Source organism: Cnephaeus nilssonii (assembly GCF_951640355.1).
Source record: "Cnephaeus nilssonii genome assembly, chromosome: 13".
NCBI lineage: Eukaryota > Metazoa > Chordata > Mammalia > Chiroptera > Vespertilionidae > Cnephaeus > Cnephaeus nilssonii.
The window spans coordinates 78,708,837-78,727,282 of NC_137084.1; the positions used below are offsets into that span (position 1 = coordinate 78,708,837).

Here is an 18,446-nt window from a genome sequence, read left to right on the forward strand (position 1 = left end):
GCTGGCATTTTCCCGCCTATGGTTACTCATTCTGTGTCCTGTCAGTTCACGGCTCTTTTTCCTGGTATTGCCCTAACCAAGAGACTGCCACGGAGCAGAAGAGACTCGGTTTGTCGTCGTCAGGCTGGAGAGGCGGTGCTCCCTCAGTAAGGGGAACAGCCACCACACACAGCTGACGGGAAGATGTAAATGGGGAAAAGGTTAAAATGCCCGGCACACGGCGGGATGCTCACTAAAATGTGATTAGAGAATGAAATTCATTGTAACATGCTTTAACGATCCTGTAAAAAGATATTAAGAAAGCAAACAAATTTAAAAAAATGGGTCTAAAGCAGTACCTATAGGTTGTTAAGGTTGCTACCACGGACCTTCTGTTTTTTTCCCATTTATTTACTACCTAGCAACTTCTTGTAATGTAATAGGTTCCTGCTGAGAGTAGGGTGGTTTGCTCATCAAAGCAGGAGAAAGGCTAGCCCAGGCACCATAGAAAATACCAACGGGAATAAACTTTCTAAGCTGAAAAGCATTGACTGCTAAGGTTGGATTCTGCAGTCATTAGCTCTCACACCATCTCCCTCCCAGGTGCCTGGGGACACCGCTGTCCTGGCGGGAAGGCCCCTGATTAGAGGGAGAGGACTGGCGCCGCCCGCCCAGGGGAGACACTGGGGTCTGCCCCAGGCCCTGCTTCTTTAAGTTCCTGAAGGAAACAACTGGGTTATGGGTTTTCCACTCGACCAAAGACTTGGGGAGAGAGTTACAAGTAGCAGCAACATGTACCGAGGCTAAGGGAGGAGAGCTGCATCTCACGTACCATATACATACAGCGTATAATCCGAGTGCGCTTTCCCCACGACGTTGTAGGCTTCGCAGCGGTACGTCCCGTTATCTGTTTTGTTCAGGTTATTGATGAACAGGTTGGGCCCGGACAGCACGGCGTGCTGGGGCATTTCATCATCGACTCGCACCCAGGTTACCTTGACAGGCCTGCCGAGAAGAGGGGGGACAGGCGCGTTATCTCCCTCATTAAATCACACGCAGGGCGACACAATTAAAGAGGACTTACTGCAGGTAGTTTAAGTTCACAGAATTACCAGCTGTGAAGTCTCCAAAACATTTGTTTGGAATATAATTTTCTTTAAACGTGATCAGGTGTTGAAAAACTTTCAACACACCACAAGTGGGAGTCTCATTATTTCCAATTTATCTTCAACAAATCAGGAAATAACCAGCCACCCTATTTGTCTGCCCTGCTGTCTGGTTTCACACCAATTCAGATAGGACAGAGCTCACCCATTGTTATTCCTCTCATTAACGAGGGGAGACTGCACCCTTGGCTAGCGATACAGGCATTAATCTGGTGGTGACTGGCACAACAAGACACTTGCTTAGAAGACACGTGTGATATTGAAATGGATTTCAGGTTTCACAAAAAGGAATGGGCTTCCGCACCTGAGGAGCGCTTGCCTTGGGCTCTGCTCTATGAGGATCACCTTTTCTCATTCTGGAAAGATGCGATCACTTCCGCTGCCCTCCTCCAACCCAAGCCGTACCGCCCGCTGCCCGAGGCCACCTGGTCCTGTGCTCCCTGGCGGGCCTCCTCTGAGGCTCTGCCAGGCCCCCTGTCCCGCTCCGCCCTGTGTGCACCCGCAGCTGGAGGCCTCAGGGCATCCCCACAGGATCCTCAGTCCCAGGGGCGAACTCTGCAGGGAGCACGGTGCTTTAGTGATTTAAGTACCACATTCGCATCAATCGGGAAGAAGCACATTTCACAAGATGCACCAGAGCCAAAACTGCCCACACAAATTATCGTTCGACAGTATCTTTGCAACTATCACTCTTTCAGGCGGCTCCTTCGACCTCCAAGGAAATCGGGGAAATCGCGGCCACGATAGGACTCTGCCTGAATGGGGCTGAAAGGAGAGTGGCGCCGACTCCAGTGCAGGGGAACATCCCTGTCCCAGCGCCACCTCCGGGGCCACCTTCGGGGGCAGCGACGAGACAAAGGAGCCGCTGGGGGCGGAGACTCAGGCGCCTGTCCAGCAGCATTCCAACCTCCAAAGGGGACCTGAAGTTACCCTTTTCTTTAATGACACATGCACGTGCCGTCACAGCTGGTATGTCATTTAAGAAGCAGCACCAGTGGGCCTGCCTGCAACCAGACTGAGGTCCTGCACCGGACAGCTGAGACCACCAGTGGGGTGATTGCTGGGCACGTGCGCAGCTCTAAGGGCGAGTCAAATGACCGTTTTTATTCTATGGGATTTCTGGAGGAAGCAAACAGGTCACGTGCAGCAAGGGTCAGCAGCAGCGATGCCAGCTTGCTCATACTCGCGCCTGTTCCTATTTGAGAGGAACAAACACCCTCTCTGGCATCAATGTCCCAAGGAAACGTGTCATTTCTGTCCCCGTGGCACATTCAATCAAATACAGCACCTCCTTCAGCAGAAGAAATAGATAAACAAAATATAATTCAGCAAGCCATACACTGAAAATGCAGTTAATGTGGCTGAACATAGTATCCCAAGTGGCAAGGGCCCGTGAGAATGATTTTCTCTCCTGGGGATTGTTTGGGAGGCGGGTAAGCTGCTGACTAGGGCTTAGAGAGACATCGAGTCTTCCAGCGTTCACAGAGGAGAGGCCAGCCCGCAGCTGGGCGTGTACACCAGCAACTCTGGACACCAGGAGACGAGCAAGACGCCTGCTACTTCCTAAGGTCACCTTGCAAACTCCAGTGGCCAGGACAGAGAGCAGCCAGGCCTTGCCCTGGGAGAGAGACGCGGCCCTGGAGCGGTGGGGTGGGAAGAGAGCCTCCTGCGGCCAGGCTCGCTGGCTCCCGTCCCCGGCCACGGGCCGCTCCTTAGATGCTGTGGGAAAACCCTCTCCACAGCTTCTTGTTCAGATGCTCCAAGTTCCTCACATGAAGACGGTGATAATGACGCTGGTCAGCAACACTGAGAGGAAAAAATCATGCCGGGGGGACAGCAGGGGGAGCTCAACGCTGTGTCTGTTGGGGACACTGGAAGTTTGAGTGCCGATCCCGGCATTGACCCGAGGCGCCCCTTTAGGGTTCCGTGGATTACTTTCCCCTAAGAAGCAGTTAACACCCATCTTCACTCCGCTGGAGAGAGTCCCCCTCCTCCCGGACTACACTGAGGACACCTGCGGTGGGTTTTGCCGCATTAGTGATGACATGTAGTTTCTCTAATTTGCCTTCATTCGTTTAGCCGGGGCAAGCACCTTCTTCACACTTGCGATGAAACTAGAGTGTTTGTTGGTTCTTTTCACATACATATGTAGGGTGTCCCCCCAAAATGTATACACACACTTGGAGTAATTATAAAGGCAGTGTTTATTAAAATACATTCCATTTTCAAAATTGAGCTATCAGCTGTTAAGGTGTGTATACATTTTTGGGGGACACCCTGTATATATCTTGAGAAAAGTTCCTGAATCATTCCTTACTAACAAAAATATTTCCAGTAGTCACTTTTCTTTGCGGGAAAGAGAAGCAAAATTAAAGGTAGGGCAAATTCATTTGCCCCCCAGCTGGCCCTAAACACAGCAGCTTAATTTTTGTCTAAAAACTATCCTTCTAGACATTAACACGGGGGTAGTAGATCTATCATTAGATTGTGGGCACACTAACAATTGATTGGGATTATTTTTTGTGTATGAGAGAAAACAGTTCTGACAGTCATGTTGCTGATTATAAAATGGAATTAGCTGAGATTTCAATCTTAGCTGGTATTTCATTTTTTCCCCCCTAAGGTCACCATTAAGAACCACAGATATTTATTCCACTGAATATTCTTTTACTTCCTGAAAAATATTCCACCTTTACAGCAGGAGAGAGTGACAGGCCAATCTCTGCGTGGTGACCTTTACTGCTGTGACCCCCCGGCCAACCTTGGCCTTGAGAACTTACTGGGGTTTCCCGCTGACTTCACAGGTTAACTCAAGCGCGTCCCCTTCCCGGGTCAGGCCTTGTAGAGGGTAAGTCATCTGAATATGCACCCGAGGCTTATCTGTATGACAACAACACAAAGTACAATGTTTAGCGAATGGTATCGTCAGGCACAATCAGACGAGCTTCTGCCACACGCCCGGAGTGCCAGCCCCCCCCCCCCGGCCCCACCCTCTGCCTTCGCTAACTCCCTTCTAATTAGTTAGTAATCCTGGCATTTGCTCAAATTAAATTGACTAATAACGCTAAGGAGTGAACTAGAACAGATAAGAGATTCATAAGCCAACTGCGCCACATCAAATATTTCCTGTGAAATACATTTTGTTACATTGAAGTTTATCTCCAGACTCACTCAAGCTAAAGGAAACTCATTTGCTTTCATGCTGAGGTGAAGCCGCAGATATTTGTGGCGCTCGGAATTGATACATTTTATCATATATCATATGTTACTATGCGACAATACGTTGTGACACTGCATATTAATAAGTTTGCCTCTTCTAGGCTCCTTTTCAAACGGGAAAGGCAAAATTCCCCATTCTACTCAAACGGCTTTACAGACAAGGAGATGGGAGGTCCTGGCGGCTCGTAGTTACACTCCGACTGCTCCCTTGTAAACATAAACACAAAGGAGGGCTCCGACAGCCTCCTGAGGGCCTGTCCTGGGACCGAAATTGGTGGAGAAACAGCCCCAGTTTTGGGGATGAGAACACTGGTGCGGAGAATGAAGCAAAAATAAGCCTGAGAGAGAGTCCCATGAAACGCATGTTGGGAGAAATTTCTGATTCAAAACCATGCTTTCCAATAACAATCCATATTAAAACCAAGTGTGCAGGGAAGTACTTAGGTAGGTGATCTGGCTATTCTTAGTTCCACTAGCCACTTAAAAACTGAGTTTGTGCCCTAGTGGTTTGGCTTGGTGGATAGAGCGTCGGACTGCAGGCTGGGGTTCCCGGGTTTGATTCTGGTCAAGGGCACATGTCTGGGTTTCGGGCTCAATCCCCAGTAGGGGGCATACAGGAGGCAGCCAATCAATGATTCTCTCTCATCATTGATGTTTGTCTCTCTCTCTCTCCCTCTCTGAAATCAATAAAAATATATTTAAAAAAACAACACAAAACAAGAAACAAAACAAAACTGAGTTTGTAAGCGTATGAGAGCTGAATGAGGGAGGGGCAGGGACTAGGGAGGGGAGAGGGCAAGCTTGGAGTTAAATACCCAAGCAGATACATTTACAAATAAAACCTAGATGAAACTGGGGTTTTATTTTTTGTCTGTTCTGAACAAGCTATTAATCCCTAAATCAGTTTCTCATTTAATTTTGTGACTCTGTAAATGTATATTTTTGAAAATGTTCCCAAGAGTAATAAATGTGAGAGGGCAAGACATCAGTTGGCTGAAAGGTCAAAATAATTTCCATAACTCCCCTTTGTCAGACAATCACAGACCTAAACAACAGCCCCTTGGCCTTTACAAGCAGTGGCTGCTCATTAACATTCATCCTATGGAAGCAGGGAGGACGCGGGGACCGGGGCTCAGCCTCTCAGCCGGGACCCGCTGGCCAGCTGCACACGAGGTCTTCTCCAGGGATGGCTGCTTTCCGGACGCACTGGAGGTCTTGCTTCCCATCAGAGATCTTTCTCTTACGGCTGAAAGCCACGAGGCACGCGAGGCCTTTGGGGAGAGCCCCTGCCCACCCCCACGCTGACACAGTGAGGGGGTAGAGCTTCCCAAGAAGCTGGGTCACCTCTCAGAGACAGGCTCACCGGCCTGAGCGCCAGAGGAGCTGCAGGTGATGGCTCTATTCTTAGACCTGCTGGCGAAAGAGATGCGCAGCAGCAAAATGGCGAAGGTTTCCAGACTGATGACTGTGCAGGAAGGGAATCAGTAAAGAAAGGCGCAGGGCAGCAGGACGACTTTGACCGAGGACTGACTGCTGGTGGGCGCAAGAGCTCCTCTGAGAGCTACGGGCTCTACCGTAGGCTACATCCAACCCTGCCTGTTGGTTTTGGTGATATGACACACACACAGAGAGGCTGGCTGGGGAAGCTGATGAAAAACAAACACAACAACAGAGACCACACGAGACCCGCTCCCTTAGAGTTCATCCTCAGCAACAGCATCAGTGACAGAGTCCCTGGTCGGGAGCCTCTGTCATTCTCACCCGTGAACCATTCTGGGTGAGACTAAATGTAAAGCCCCAAATTCGGGCTGAAATGTAATGTTTGCTTACAGGTTAATCTCTGACTCACGGAAGGGCTACGTATTCCATGCGCTGCTGACTTCAGCCCAGCAATTAAGGGGAAGCAGAGGTTATGTCCAAGGCTTTCTTTCCCCAATGTGTAATTCACAAGCAATCAGAGAGGGTATGTTTTTCAGCATAGCCACTAAGGGTTCTACACGTTCAACGTCCATCCTACATAATAAAAGCCTAATATGCAAATTGTTCGACCGGGAGTTTGACCAGCAGCACACGTTTGACTGCTCGCTATGACGTGTGCTGACCATCAGAGGGCGGCGTGGAACATGGCGGGTGTTGGCAATGCGGCGCTGGCAGTGTGCGGTAGTGGAGGTACTGCTGGCCCCGATGGGCCCCAATGAGAGCGGGACCACAGTGGGATGGTAGAGCAGGTGAGCAGGCAGTGCCAGGCTAAGGCAGGTGTGAATGGGGGCCTGATTGCCTTGCAGAAGGCAACCAGTGGTGACGGCGGGGGTTGGGGCTGTTGCCCCACTCCCAGGCACTGAGGGAGCTGGGTGGGGGGCCCGGCTCTGACAGATTGCCTGGTAGATGGGATGGTGGAGCAGGTAAGGGGGTGGCGCCAGGCCATGGCAGGGTGCCAGGCGGGGCTGTGGGGCTGTGAGGCTGGGGGCGCGAGCTGGGGCTACAAGCCTGGGGGCTTGAGCTGGGGCCCAATCCCCACAGGCCACCCCTAGGGACCCCACCTGTGCACAAATTCATGCACCAGGCCTCTAGTTAATAATAAAGAGAGTGCTGAACATCTAATCCACTCTGCCTTTTCAGTACAACTGAGTTTGTTTTAGGTAAATGTTTCTTTATGTTACTAATGGCTGCTTACCGGACATCAATTACTCACATAAATTAGGAAGAACAAGCTATAAGTTTGCTATATCTGGAACTTACATTTAAAAATCATATACACATGAAAACATGCTCAAAGTCACTAATTATCCTAGAGATGCAAATCAAAATGACAATGCGGTACCATCTCACACCTGTCAGAATGGCTATTACCAACAAATCAACAAAAGACAAGTGTTGGCGAGGATGTGGAGAAAAAGGAACCTTCGTGCACTGCTGGTGGGAATGCAGACTGGTGCAGCCACTGTGGAGAACAGTATGGAGTTTCCTCAAAAAACTGAAAATGGAACTCCCATTTGACCCAGTGATCCCACTTCTGGGAATATATCCGAAGAAACTAGAAACACCAATCAGAAAGGATATATGCACCCCCATGTTCATAGCAGCACAATTTACAATAGCTAAGATTTAGAAACAGCCTAGGTGCCCGTCAGCAGATGAGTGGATTAGAAAACTGTGGTACATCTACACAATGGAATACTATGCTGCCATAAAAAAGAAGGAATTCTTACCATTTGCAGCAACCTGGATGGAATTAGAGAACATTATGCTAAGTGAAATAAGCCAGTCAATGAAAGAAAAATACCACATGATCTCACTCATTTATGGATAATAAAGAACATTATAAACTGATGAACAAAAAGAGAGATACAGAGACAGTAAAGCATCAAACAGACTATCAAATTACAGCGGGAAGGTTAGGGAGAGGTGGGGGAGATAAGAGATCAACTGAAGGACTTGTATGCATGCATATAAGCATAACCAATGGACGCAAAACACTGGGGGGTGAGGGCATGTATGGGAGTGGGGTGCGGGGGGGCAATGGTAAGATATGTACACATATAATACCTTAATAAAAAAATGAAAAAAAAAGAAAATAATCTCCCTGAAAAATAAATAAATAAATAAATAAATAAATAAAAATCATATACTAAGCCATAGAAAAGGCGCCTTCCTTTTTTGGTAACTGATTTTCCTAATTTACCCTTTAGGTTTCTGGAGACACACCACCATGTACTTATGGGTACAGCTGCCACAGTTACCTCAATAGCCAAGTGAGAAGGTAAACATTGATCTTGCTGGTGTTACACAGAAACATGTCTTCCCCTGTGGACACATTCAGGATCCACATTCAGTGTATGACCGACCGCAGGGCAGCTGGGCTCTGCTCACACCCAGAAGGGACCAAGCAGAAGGTCGAGGTGCCCAGACCCCTCCCTGAGTGAAGGAAACGTACAGACCAGTCCGGGTCCCTGTCCCTTTCACTGGGAGAGGAACGTAAGTCTTCTCCACAGGTGCCTGGAAGGAGACCCTGGGTCCCACTGGCACCTCTAACTCAGGAATGTTAACATTTCCCAGAAAGATCCAGACGGCAGTATGACCGTCAAAATACTGAGCAGTCAGATGGCTGACTCCATAGCCCAGGCTCATCAGTAATATTTTAATTATGTTCATAAATCAAATGTTATACCCCACCACATCTTTTCTGAAACAGAAGCAGACACCAAGATTTGTTTTTAAGTAATGAGGTAAGGCCCAGTCCGTTTTCTGGTGACCATTTTACGTATCGGCTGGTGGTGTCGGGCATAGGCTGAAAGCCAGGGGACACGTTCTATCCAAGGGCAGTAACTGTCCAGGAATGTAATGCTCAGATCGGCTTCATGTCATTGCAAAATGGAGCTGCTACTTGAAGTAAGAACAACAGTCAGGTCCACGAACTTTTGGAACTTTACAATTATAGAGATGGCATCACCCACAGCCAACGGGTTAGGTGGAGGAATCTGAGATTTTCATAACACACCGGAATTCCCCCCCCCCCCTTTCCCCCATAAAAGACACTTAGCAAGACTGCCATAGCATCACCGTCCCTTCATCAGTCAGAGGTGCATGGAGGGCTAAATACCGAGGCCTTAGGTCACACCACGGTAGCAGCCAATTAAAAAATAACATTAGAAAGGTGCTCTGATTTGATGAGCTTCCTTTAAATGCACTTTGCTCTCTCTGTAAAGGGAGCGTGTACACATATAAAAGGAAATTCTGAAAGAGGCGAGGATGGCTGCTGGCAGGTTGCAGTGGATGCCACGCCAGCCTGGCCTTGCCGCACATCCTATGATCTTCTCAGAAGATGAACCTCAAAGCCCCACCTGTATTTCACTCTCCTATGCAAATGATCAGCCTCCTCTCCGACCAACACCAACGCATCAGGCCTTTATTTAAAAGGGTGCGATGCCACCATTCTCGCATCCGACCAGCAAGAAGAGCTGCGGCCAGGGGAGGCCTGGCACCCCGGAACTCCAGGCACCCCCTTCTCTCCCTGAGATTCTAGGTCAGGAATGTGGGCGTCAAATGTCCCCGAGGTGCTGACTGAGCCAGGCTCAAGGGCTCGCGTGCAAATCTGCTTCGGGCACTGCGTTTGGGACTCGGGCTCTTCCTTAGCTTCCACCCGATCACCCGATGGTCAGGAGCACCGGTGACGTGGGGCTGGATGCCGTGAAGCAAGTGCCATTGTTTCTGGGCCCAGCGGGGAGAATGAGCGCAGTGTGTCAAGAACCCAAGGGTCCCACGGCTGGGGGGGTGGGAGGGTCCCACTGCGGTACAGCCTGGCCAGGGGAGGTCCCACTGCGGTACAGCCTGGCCAGGGGAGGGTCCCACTGCGGTACAGCCTGGCCAGGGGAGGGTCCCACTGCGGTACAGCCTGGCCAGGGGAGGGTCCCACTGCGGTACAGCCTGGCCAGGGGAGGGTCCCACTGCGGTACAGCCTGGCCAGGGGAGGGTCCCACTGCGGTACAGCCTGGCCAGGGGAGGGTCCCACTGCGGTACAGCCTGGCCAGGGGAGGGTCCCACTGCGGTACAGCCTGGCCAGGGGAGGGTCCCACTGCAGAACAGCCTGGCCAGGGGAGGGTCCCACTGCAGAACAGCCTGGCCAGGGGAGGGTCCCACTGCAGAACAGCCTGGCCAGGGGAGGGTCCCACTGCAGAACAGCCTGGCCAGGGGAGGGTCCCACTGCAGAACAGCCTGGCCAGGGGAGGGTCCCACTGCGGTACTGTGTGGCCAGGGGGACGGGGAGGTCCCACTGGGGTACAGCATGGACGGGGGAGGGTCCCACTGCGGTACAGCCTGGCTTGTGCCCTGCCTGAAGAGTCTCTGTCAATCATGGAGGATTGCCGCAGCTTGGAGTAGGTGACAATGCAAAGATTAACCTGATGTTTGGTGAGTATTAGGGGCTATTTGTGCTCAAAGCAAGAATCAGCCCCTAAGATGGTGCCTAGACTTATGGGAGAGGAGTCTGCCCTGAAGGAGGGCATCTCTAACACAGGTGTGGGTGGTTAGAGAGCAGGGGTGGGACCGGTTAGAGAGCAGGTATAGGACTGGTTAGAGAGCAGGTGTGGGTGGTTAGGGAGCAGGTGTGGGTGGTTAGGGAGCAGGTGTGGGTGGTTAGAGAGCAGGTGTGGGTGGTTAGAGAGCAGGTGTGGGTGGTTAGAGAGCAGTGTGGGACTGGTTAGAGAGCAGCTGTGGGGCTAGTTAGATAGAACACCCTGCCAAAGGCTTGCTTTCTCCTGTCAGACCTTCCCGAGTGATTTTCACGCCTTAGCTTGTTTGCCAGGTGAGGGCCCTGCTGCCCGCCTTGGGTCTGCAGGGCGCACCTCCACTGCTCTGCTTGAGGAGGAGGGCTCCTGGGAGTGAGCGGAGTCACACCTGGTGACGGACAGGGAGTCCTCCTTCTCAAGCAGCCGCATCGCCACAGCAGAACGCAGCTTCCTCTTGTTGCAACTTGCAAGTTGTTTCGTAGATTCTGCAATTACTGCTTACCCAACAGAATCAACCTGTGTTCTGGGATTTTGTGGTAGAAAGTTATGTTTCTGGTGCTTTTTAAATGGTGCACACTCACTACCATGGAGAAACCTTCAAGATTCTGAATGAACAATGGGCAAGATTTTCTGCATAAGACCTTTAGTGCTATAGAAAGAAAAGTTTTCGCGTTTTGTATCCCTGGTGGCACACAGTAGGCATTCAATACATCTTTGCCAAATGAATGAATGAATGAATGAGAAAGTGGAGAAATGTTAGGGTATGTGTTTCGATTCCTAGCTCTGCTAATTAAAACAAACAAGCAAACAAACCAAGCAACCCAACACGAATCCTCCTTAGTCCTGTTATCAGATCAAATAGGCACATTGCAATTTTTTGAGCTGATTTAAGCTCACATCAATCTGAATGGCGGCACAGAACTTAGCACTGTCCTACCGAGTTGGGAAAGGATGTTAAAGAGAAGATGCTATGATTTGATTGGCTGGAGCTGAAGCGGTGCCTGGTCGGTACTGCCCAGCTGGCTGCCTGCGATTGGCTGTGCTGAAGCTTCATGTTCCAGGGAATGCACCTCTTCACTGCCACGGCACTGGTATACAAGGCCCCCCATTTAATTGCTGGAACAGCCCTTATCACAAAATATCATTGTATTTCTCTTTTGGAAGTTCAATCCAGCTCCTAAAATGTAAGTGCAGCTCAGGTTGATTTATATTCTTCCACTTCGATACTCATTTACTTAGCATTTCTGGTGCATCTTATGGTGGCATCTTCAGGGAAATCACAAAGGAGGCCATTTCACCATTCTCTTTAGATTTCATGCCGGCTTCACAATCATTTAACCTTTCACAGAACCAAAATCTGACCTTGAGTTAAAAACCACTAAGTGAAGATTACAAATTAAGACTAGTTTCACTAGTCCCACTGCCCACAGGCGCAGGGACACCTCTCACAGACACACTAGGTGCTGCCCACTGCCCACAGGTGCAGGGACACCTCTCACAGACACACCAGGTGCTGCCCACTGCCCACAGGCGCAGGGACACCTCTCACAGACACACTAGGTGTTGTTCACTGCCCACAGGCGCAGGGGCACCTCTCACAGACACACGAGGCCAGACAAGGAGGCACAGGAAGGCAGTGGTAGGAAGAGGCGCTTTCTCTGGGCGTCTTCCGAAGGCCAGGAGGAGGCACAGGCGCTCTCTCTTCCTTCAGGCCATTCAAGTCTAGCTCGCAATGTGTTTGGCCAAACCTTTGCTCTTTGTGTGTGTGTGCTGGTCCCTCAGCCTCCCGCCTGCTCTGGCAGATGCATCACTGACTGTCTAGGAGCAGGAACGTGTGCTAATACAAAAACTAGAGGTTAAAACAATAGTGTGCTTCACGGGGTCGCCAAGACTTAGTTCTCATGAGGAATAATAAATACTGCAATGACTTCCCTGAAACTCAACGCATTGCTTTACACAAAATGAGAGAAAGGAAGAGTGGGAGGGAGAGTGTATTCCATTTGGGAAAGAGAGCGAGACAGGAGATCGGAGAGAAACAGGCCCGTCGGACCCCCGCTGTCTGCTGTGAAGAGTGCACCTGAGAGCAGAATTGCGGGGCGCGGAGGAGGGGCAGGAGCTGCTCCCGGAAACCGGTTCCACCCGCCATTCCCAACAGGATGCTTCCGATTTCCAGGTTTTCCTCCCTCCTTCCCTGCAGGGCCCCATGGACAGGGGAAATACTTACTCTGATGCAGATAAAGAGCAGGGTTTGACTGTCCCCTCAAGGCCCAATTTCCCCCAGTTGAGGGAATGAAAGCAAATCTAGCCTTCTTGGGACCTGGATGAGCGAGAATATGGGTTTACGAAATACCTGCCTGCCTGCCTCAGTGACATGCGCTTTGAAACCTGTCCACGTCCATGATTGACTGTCAGATGGTAATCAGAGCAGGGAAGGCACCCAAACACCCACTCCTGGGTCTGCTCATGCTCCCTTTCAAGACTCATCTCTTAATTTTTATTTTACTTTTACGAATATGCACACACACAAAACTCTCACAAAATGAGGAGTTCGGCAAGAACATCTTAAAGAGCAAGGCTATGATGGGCGAAAGCAACAGGCATGGCAGTAATTCAAGAGCCCGGGGTCACCTCAGTCCACAGCGAGGCTTCCCCATGGGCGGCGACCTGGCTTCCGCGCTGAGGTCCCAGCGTGCCTTTCAGCTCCCAGCTCAAGTCGCTGTGTGGCCACCTTGATGCTATTTAGACAGCTTTCTTTTAAGGCACAGACAGTGAGCTGCTCTCGTTCACACAGGCTCTTATGTGACCAGCGTGCGCTCCCCCTCGGATCGGAGGCCGCGCTAAGCGGTTACAATTGCACCGGGCTCTGCTCTGCTATAATTAACCGTAAACGCCAGCAACACTGCGCACCTCGCAAGGAAAAACGCACAGAGAACCCAGGGTCATATAGCTCAGAACATTCAAAAGCAAAACCGGCTTCTGCCCAACAGCTAAGGAAAGAGAGCTTTGAATTTCAGCTGGCAAGTACAATTATCTCCTGTTTTAAACATTTAGCTGCATGCTGCTGTGTCCTTGTCGGTCTCCGAACGAAAGCTTGGAAAGCTGAGAGCCCTACTGTATGCTCTTCGTTCCCAGCAACGTTCCTATGAGAAAACCTTACTAATGAGCTTGCAAACGAGCACCCAACAGGGAAATGTCACAAACAAGAGCAGCTAATGCCCCAGAAAATCAAATAACTGAACACTTGGCTGATTGTGGTGCTTTCATATTTATACGAAAAGGGGGGAGGGGCAGCTCTAATTCTCTACTTCTGAAAGGGTCAACACCTTGTGAACAAAACAGCTCATTTATTTATGTTCAGAAATCTCCAGATGATAAATTACACTGACGTTAATCACTTCAATGCATGCTGCACAATTAATATCTACACTCACCAAAAATCTAAGGATTATTAAAAATGTGACAGCATCCACTTCTGGCTGATTTTTCACATAATTGGGCAAAACAATTTCTCCTGATACCACAAATACAGGGTCCTAACAAAAAAACGCTGCAAAATTCTGTGTTCAGTTAATTAGGACTTAAATCCACAAGACAAAAGCAATTCCAAGTTGTAGCTCAAGCCTTGTCTTCTCCGCAGTCTGGGAGCACTGTACGAATTGTATCTCTTCTCCTTTTCCTGGTGCATTTAAAATAAAACATTTAATGGCATACCATGTAGATTCTCATTATTTCATTTCTTTTTTAAAAATAGTATTCTTAAGAGGACATAATTTATATAGAATTTAATCCCTTGTGTGTGATTTAACCCTGTTCATATCCTCTTAGATGAGAGAGAGGTTTCCATGTAACAAAACGGGTCCAGCTGAGCCAAGTGAGTATACTTAATGCTAATCCTATCAGGTCGGCGTTGCCCCCGAGGTAGCCGAATTCACCCGGAGTACAGCAATTCTTCCTCCGAGGTTCGTGGGTGAACTCAGTATTTCCTGGTGATAAGTTAATATTTATCACTAATAATATAAGAAATCTCTTTAGGTGACAAAGGAAAAATCACTAAAACATAATAGTTGTATATCTTTTTAAGTTGTGTATTTATTTAGGTAATATTTATTAGATATACATAGCAAATAAAACTCATAATTTTATAGATCTTTTATATGGGTCTTGGGTAGGCTTTAGCAATAAAGTGACTTAAAGATAAATTCTAATCGGGACAGGAACACAGATAACGTGTTGATATGGCAAAACTTGTGAAAGTGGCCCTCAAATAACTGAAGTTAGGAAAACTGTAGGGTCAACAGACTTCTTAAATTGTGAGCAAAATGTAGTGAATATGTAATTTTGTTAATCTTTTCCGGGTCTGTAGCTATCAAAGGTTTTTAAAGAGGTCAGTGACCCCCAAAAAAGTTAAGGACTGCTGACTCTAAGGGTTTGAGCCAATAAATAGATAACGGTCTAAAGTTACTTCTCACAGGCATCCAAAATGATTCCTCGTCCATGCAGATTGGCTACTGAACCTCAGGCATTAAAGTGCCTCTTCTTTCCTCACGGCCAACCAGGCGGCAGGGCTTGTCTGCGGAGAGAGGACTCCCCTGGGAGAACGGAGCCGAGTCACCAACACCACGGCCAAGGACTGAGAAAGCTTGGTGCCCAGTGACCCAGTGCCGTGGGCTTCTGAGGCTGAGGCTTCTTGTTGTGCACAGCTGCCGGGTTCCGGAAGATGCAGCCGCGGGAGTGATGGAGAGAATCCCTGTGTCTGAGGAAGCTACTGGGGCACTCCTGGGGGACTCAGCAAAGCCCTCAGTCGTGCTCTGGGAATGCAGGGGCGTGAGCCTGCGGGTGACTTTCCTGGGTAGAGTCTCATTTAGGGTGCCAAACCAGACTCTCAAGTCCACGCAGATTACGGTAATGCTTTGCGATTCTTAGCCTTCTTTTATGCAAGAAGACGTTTTTCTTTACAGACATTCCAAATTATGGAGTATCAGGGATAAAATGTTTGTGTGGCTGATGGGGGAGAAGGGAGCAGAGTCTCCCATAAGGAGATGCCGCCTCAGAGTGACAGGATTTTTGGAGGCACTGCAGTCCTTCCCTGCAGCTAGGGGCTGGCAGCACTTTGTAGCCTGAAGTAAAATGCATTCAGATGTGGTGCTTTACTTCTTTTCTTAAGGGACAAAAGGCCACTTGAATCTACACAGTAAGGAAGACACGGCTTATAAATATCATTATCACGGCTCCCCAGGGTCGGAGGGTAGTGCTTGGAATACTGTGCATCGGGTGTGAGTGTCATGTTGTAGGAGGGTGGGTTATATGCTGCTTAGAAGGTATTCTGGGGAAGCTACTGAAAGAGTTTGGGGTGGGAACTGGGTGAGTACCACTCAGGTCTCACAAAGGAGCTAATGTATTATTGAAGCTAATGGGCCCCTACAAGGGAAGTTAATGGATATTAAGTTTGCTTAAGTGAATTACATATTAACAAAGTCAAAAGAAATCTACTAACTGCCAATTTAGATAACATCTGATCATTTATGTTTTTCCATTATAGGGACATCACACCACAATAGTTTTAGTGATATGAAAATTATAAGCAGCTGCCATAATGAAGCTACATAATGAAGTAAGGAAATGAATTAACAAGGAAAACCCGCGTTATGTAATGTTAAATTGAGCCAAGCTCACAGAGTAAATAAGCAAAGCTTGGAATGGGACGGTGGTCTTTTAGAAGAAACTCTTTGTAAACTGCCTAATCCCTTGTTTTGCTCCATTTAAACACATAAATGCTGCAGGAGGTTGGATGGTGGTCCCCAAACTTCCTAACCCCTGGAGCCGGGGCCTGACCTCATTTGGAAAAGGAGTCTTTACAGATGTAACTAGTTAAAAGGATCTAGAAATAAGAATATTCTGGATTTGCTGGGGCCCTAAGTCCAATGACTAGTGCCCTTATAAGAGACAAACAGGAAAGGAGAAGCCACGTCCAGATGAGAAGAGAAGGGAGTGATGTGACCACGACCCAAGGAAGCCTGGAGCCACGAGCAGCCGCAACAGGCAGGATGCGCCTCCCCGGAGCTTTTAGAGGGAGTCCGGGCCTGCCAACACCCAGCTTTCCGACTGCGGCCTCCCAGGACCTGAGACAGTGCATTTCTGCCGGGTTAAGCCACCGGTTTGCGGCAATGTTGCGGCAGCCTTGGGAAGTGACAGAATTCACGGAGGCCAATGCGTTTCCTTACCGGCCCCCAGGCACTGCCACCCCGCCCAACGCTGGCAGCCTTTTCACTCTGCACACTCAGGGCCCCCAGAACCACCAGAGGCCAAGTTCCAGGAGCCTTTTGATGGACAATGAGAGGTGGTGACTCAGACACAGCCTTGGTGTGGGGACAGTTTTGTGCAGAAAACAGGTATTTTTTTCACCAGTAGGAGAGCCCAGAAGAGAAGACGGAGAGAACACCTTTTGTCCGCAGGGCACAGTGAGGAGATTCCTCACTCACCACGATACGGCTTTTATGGGTGAAGCCAGCAGGGCTGTGGCACTGAGCCCAAAGGGTTCCACTTTTAAACTCACTGTATCACGTAAGCTAAAAATGGAAGAGAATGTGCAACTTTAAGCAAACTGCTGCATGCAAATACAATCTCTCCTATAAAAACTTCAGTACTTACGACGGGGTTAAAAAAGGGGGAGAGGAGATTGCCCTAGATTTTGAAGTTGACACAGAAATGATTATAGTCAATATTCAAAAAATGTAATTAACTCATATGCTAGAGCAGATTGGAATCATTTTAAAGTTTCATATTTAGGTTAAATCTAGTATTTTCAAAATCCTCATTGGCACTCAGTAATATGGCTGCGTTTCAGTAAAATAATCCTTTGCTTATTTTTCTACCAAAACAACTAGATAAAAATTCTATCTATACTGCCTAAAGCATATGCATTCAATAAATGGCTTCTGAAATGTTTTAAGCAATTGCTGCTCTGGGCCCTCAGAACAGAACACATGGGTACTGCTATAGCTTGAATGTTGGTGTGCCCCCCAAATCCATATGCTGAAGTCCCAGCGTCCTGTGGAACAGGACCAGGAGGTGGAGCCTTAGGGAGGTGCTTAGGTCATGAAGGCAGAGCCCACATTAATGGGGTTAAAAGAGGTTCCATAGAGCTCTTTAGCCCCTTCTCGGTGTGAGGACACAGTGAGAAGGTGCCGGCTTTCACCAGAACATGACCGTGCTGAGCCTTGATCTTGGACCCCCCAGCCTCCAGAACCGTAAGAAAGACACTGCTGTTGTTTATAAGCTACCAGCCGCTCTGTCTGTGGTATTTTGTGACAGCAGCCAGCACGGCCGCGACAGGTACTCACACTGCACCTCCAGGTACCGCTGGGTCTGCAGGTTCCCGGTGACGGCAGGGTGCTCCACCTGGCAGATCACTGGGACCCCGTCGTCCTCCCTGCGCACCTTCAGCATCAGCTGACTAGTCACGGTGTACATGTCCGACCACTCTTCCACCTCCGATTTGCCTGGGGAGAAACCACACCAAGAAACCGGCAGCTGAGAGCATGTCTATCACTGGGTTCAGACCCTCCGCTCTCCTGCCCAGCCCAGCATTATTATACCAACGAGGATGGAAGCCACTTGGCATGAGGACAATCTGTGGGGAGATGGATGAGAAAATGATCATTTCCTACATTTCAACCTGGCAGGGTGGTCTTTCAGATATATTTCAACTACACATAACATATACCATTTTCACTTAAATACATTACACACGTTTCTTCTGTCCTAAAACCTCCCCCAAAGGCAGCTGAAGGTTGAACCTTTTTGACATCTGACTGCTCAAGGTGTTCAGGGAAGGAGAAGAGAAGAGCGTGCCACCCTACGGTCATCTGAACTTGACCCATCCACTAGGCTGTCATTTGGTTTAGAAATTCCAGGGCATCACCCAGAGCCCCCCAGTAACTTAATCAGGAAAGTATAAACGCCCCTGCCCCACCCCCACCAGCATCAATCAAGGGGGAAAGTAACAAAATGGATTTGCATAATTGAAACTGTAATTGAAATGTTTAAGCTCTGAGACCTTTGAAAGGCCACCACACAC

At 48.9% G+C, this 18,446-nt stretch overlaps 1 protein-coding gene across 3 annotated transcripts in view; it reads right to left on the reverse strand.

The window, feature by feature from the left end:
* The window catches only part of CADM1 (cell adhesion molecule 1), a 363,088-nt gene that overhangs the window by 37,010 nt on the left and 307,632 nt on the right, over positions 1 to 18,446 (reverse strand). For all 3 annotated transcript variants that reach the window (XM_079787619.1, XM_079787621.1, XM_079787620.1), the window contains exons 5-7: positions 17,710 to 17,868; positions 3,926 to 4,025; positions 812 to 984 (exon numbers count right to left, since the gene is read on the reverse strand). In XM_079787619.1, the coding sequence (XP_079643745.1) occupies positions 812 to 984; positions 3,926 to 4,025; positions 17,710 to 17,868 (432 nt within the window). The remainder of the gene's footprint in view (positions 1 to 811; positions 985 to 3,925; positions 4,026 to 17,709; positions 17,869 to 18,446) is intronic.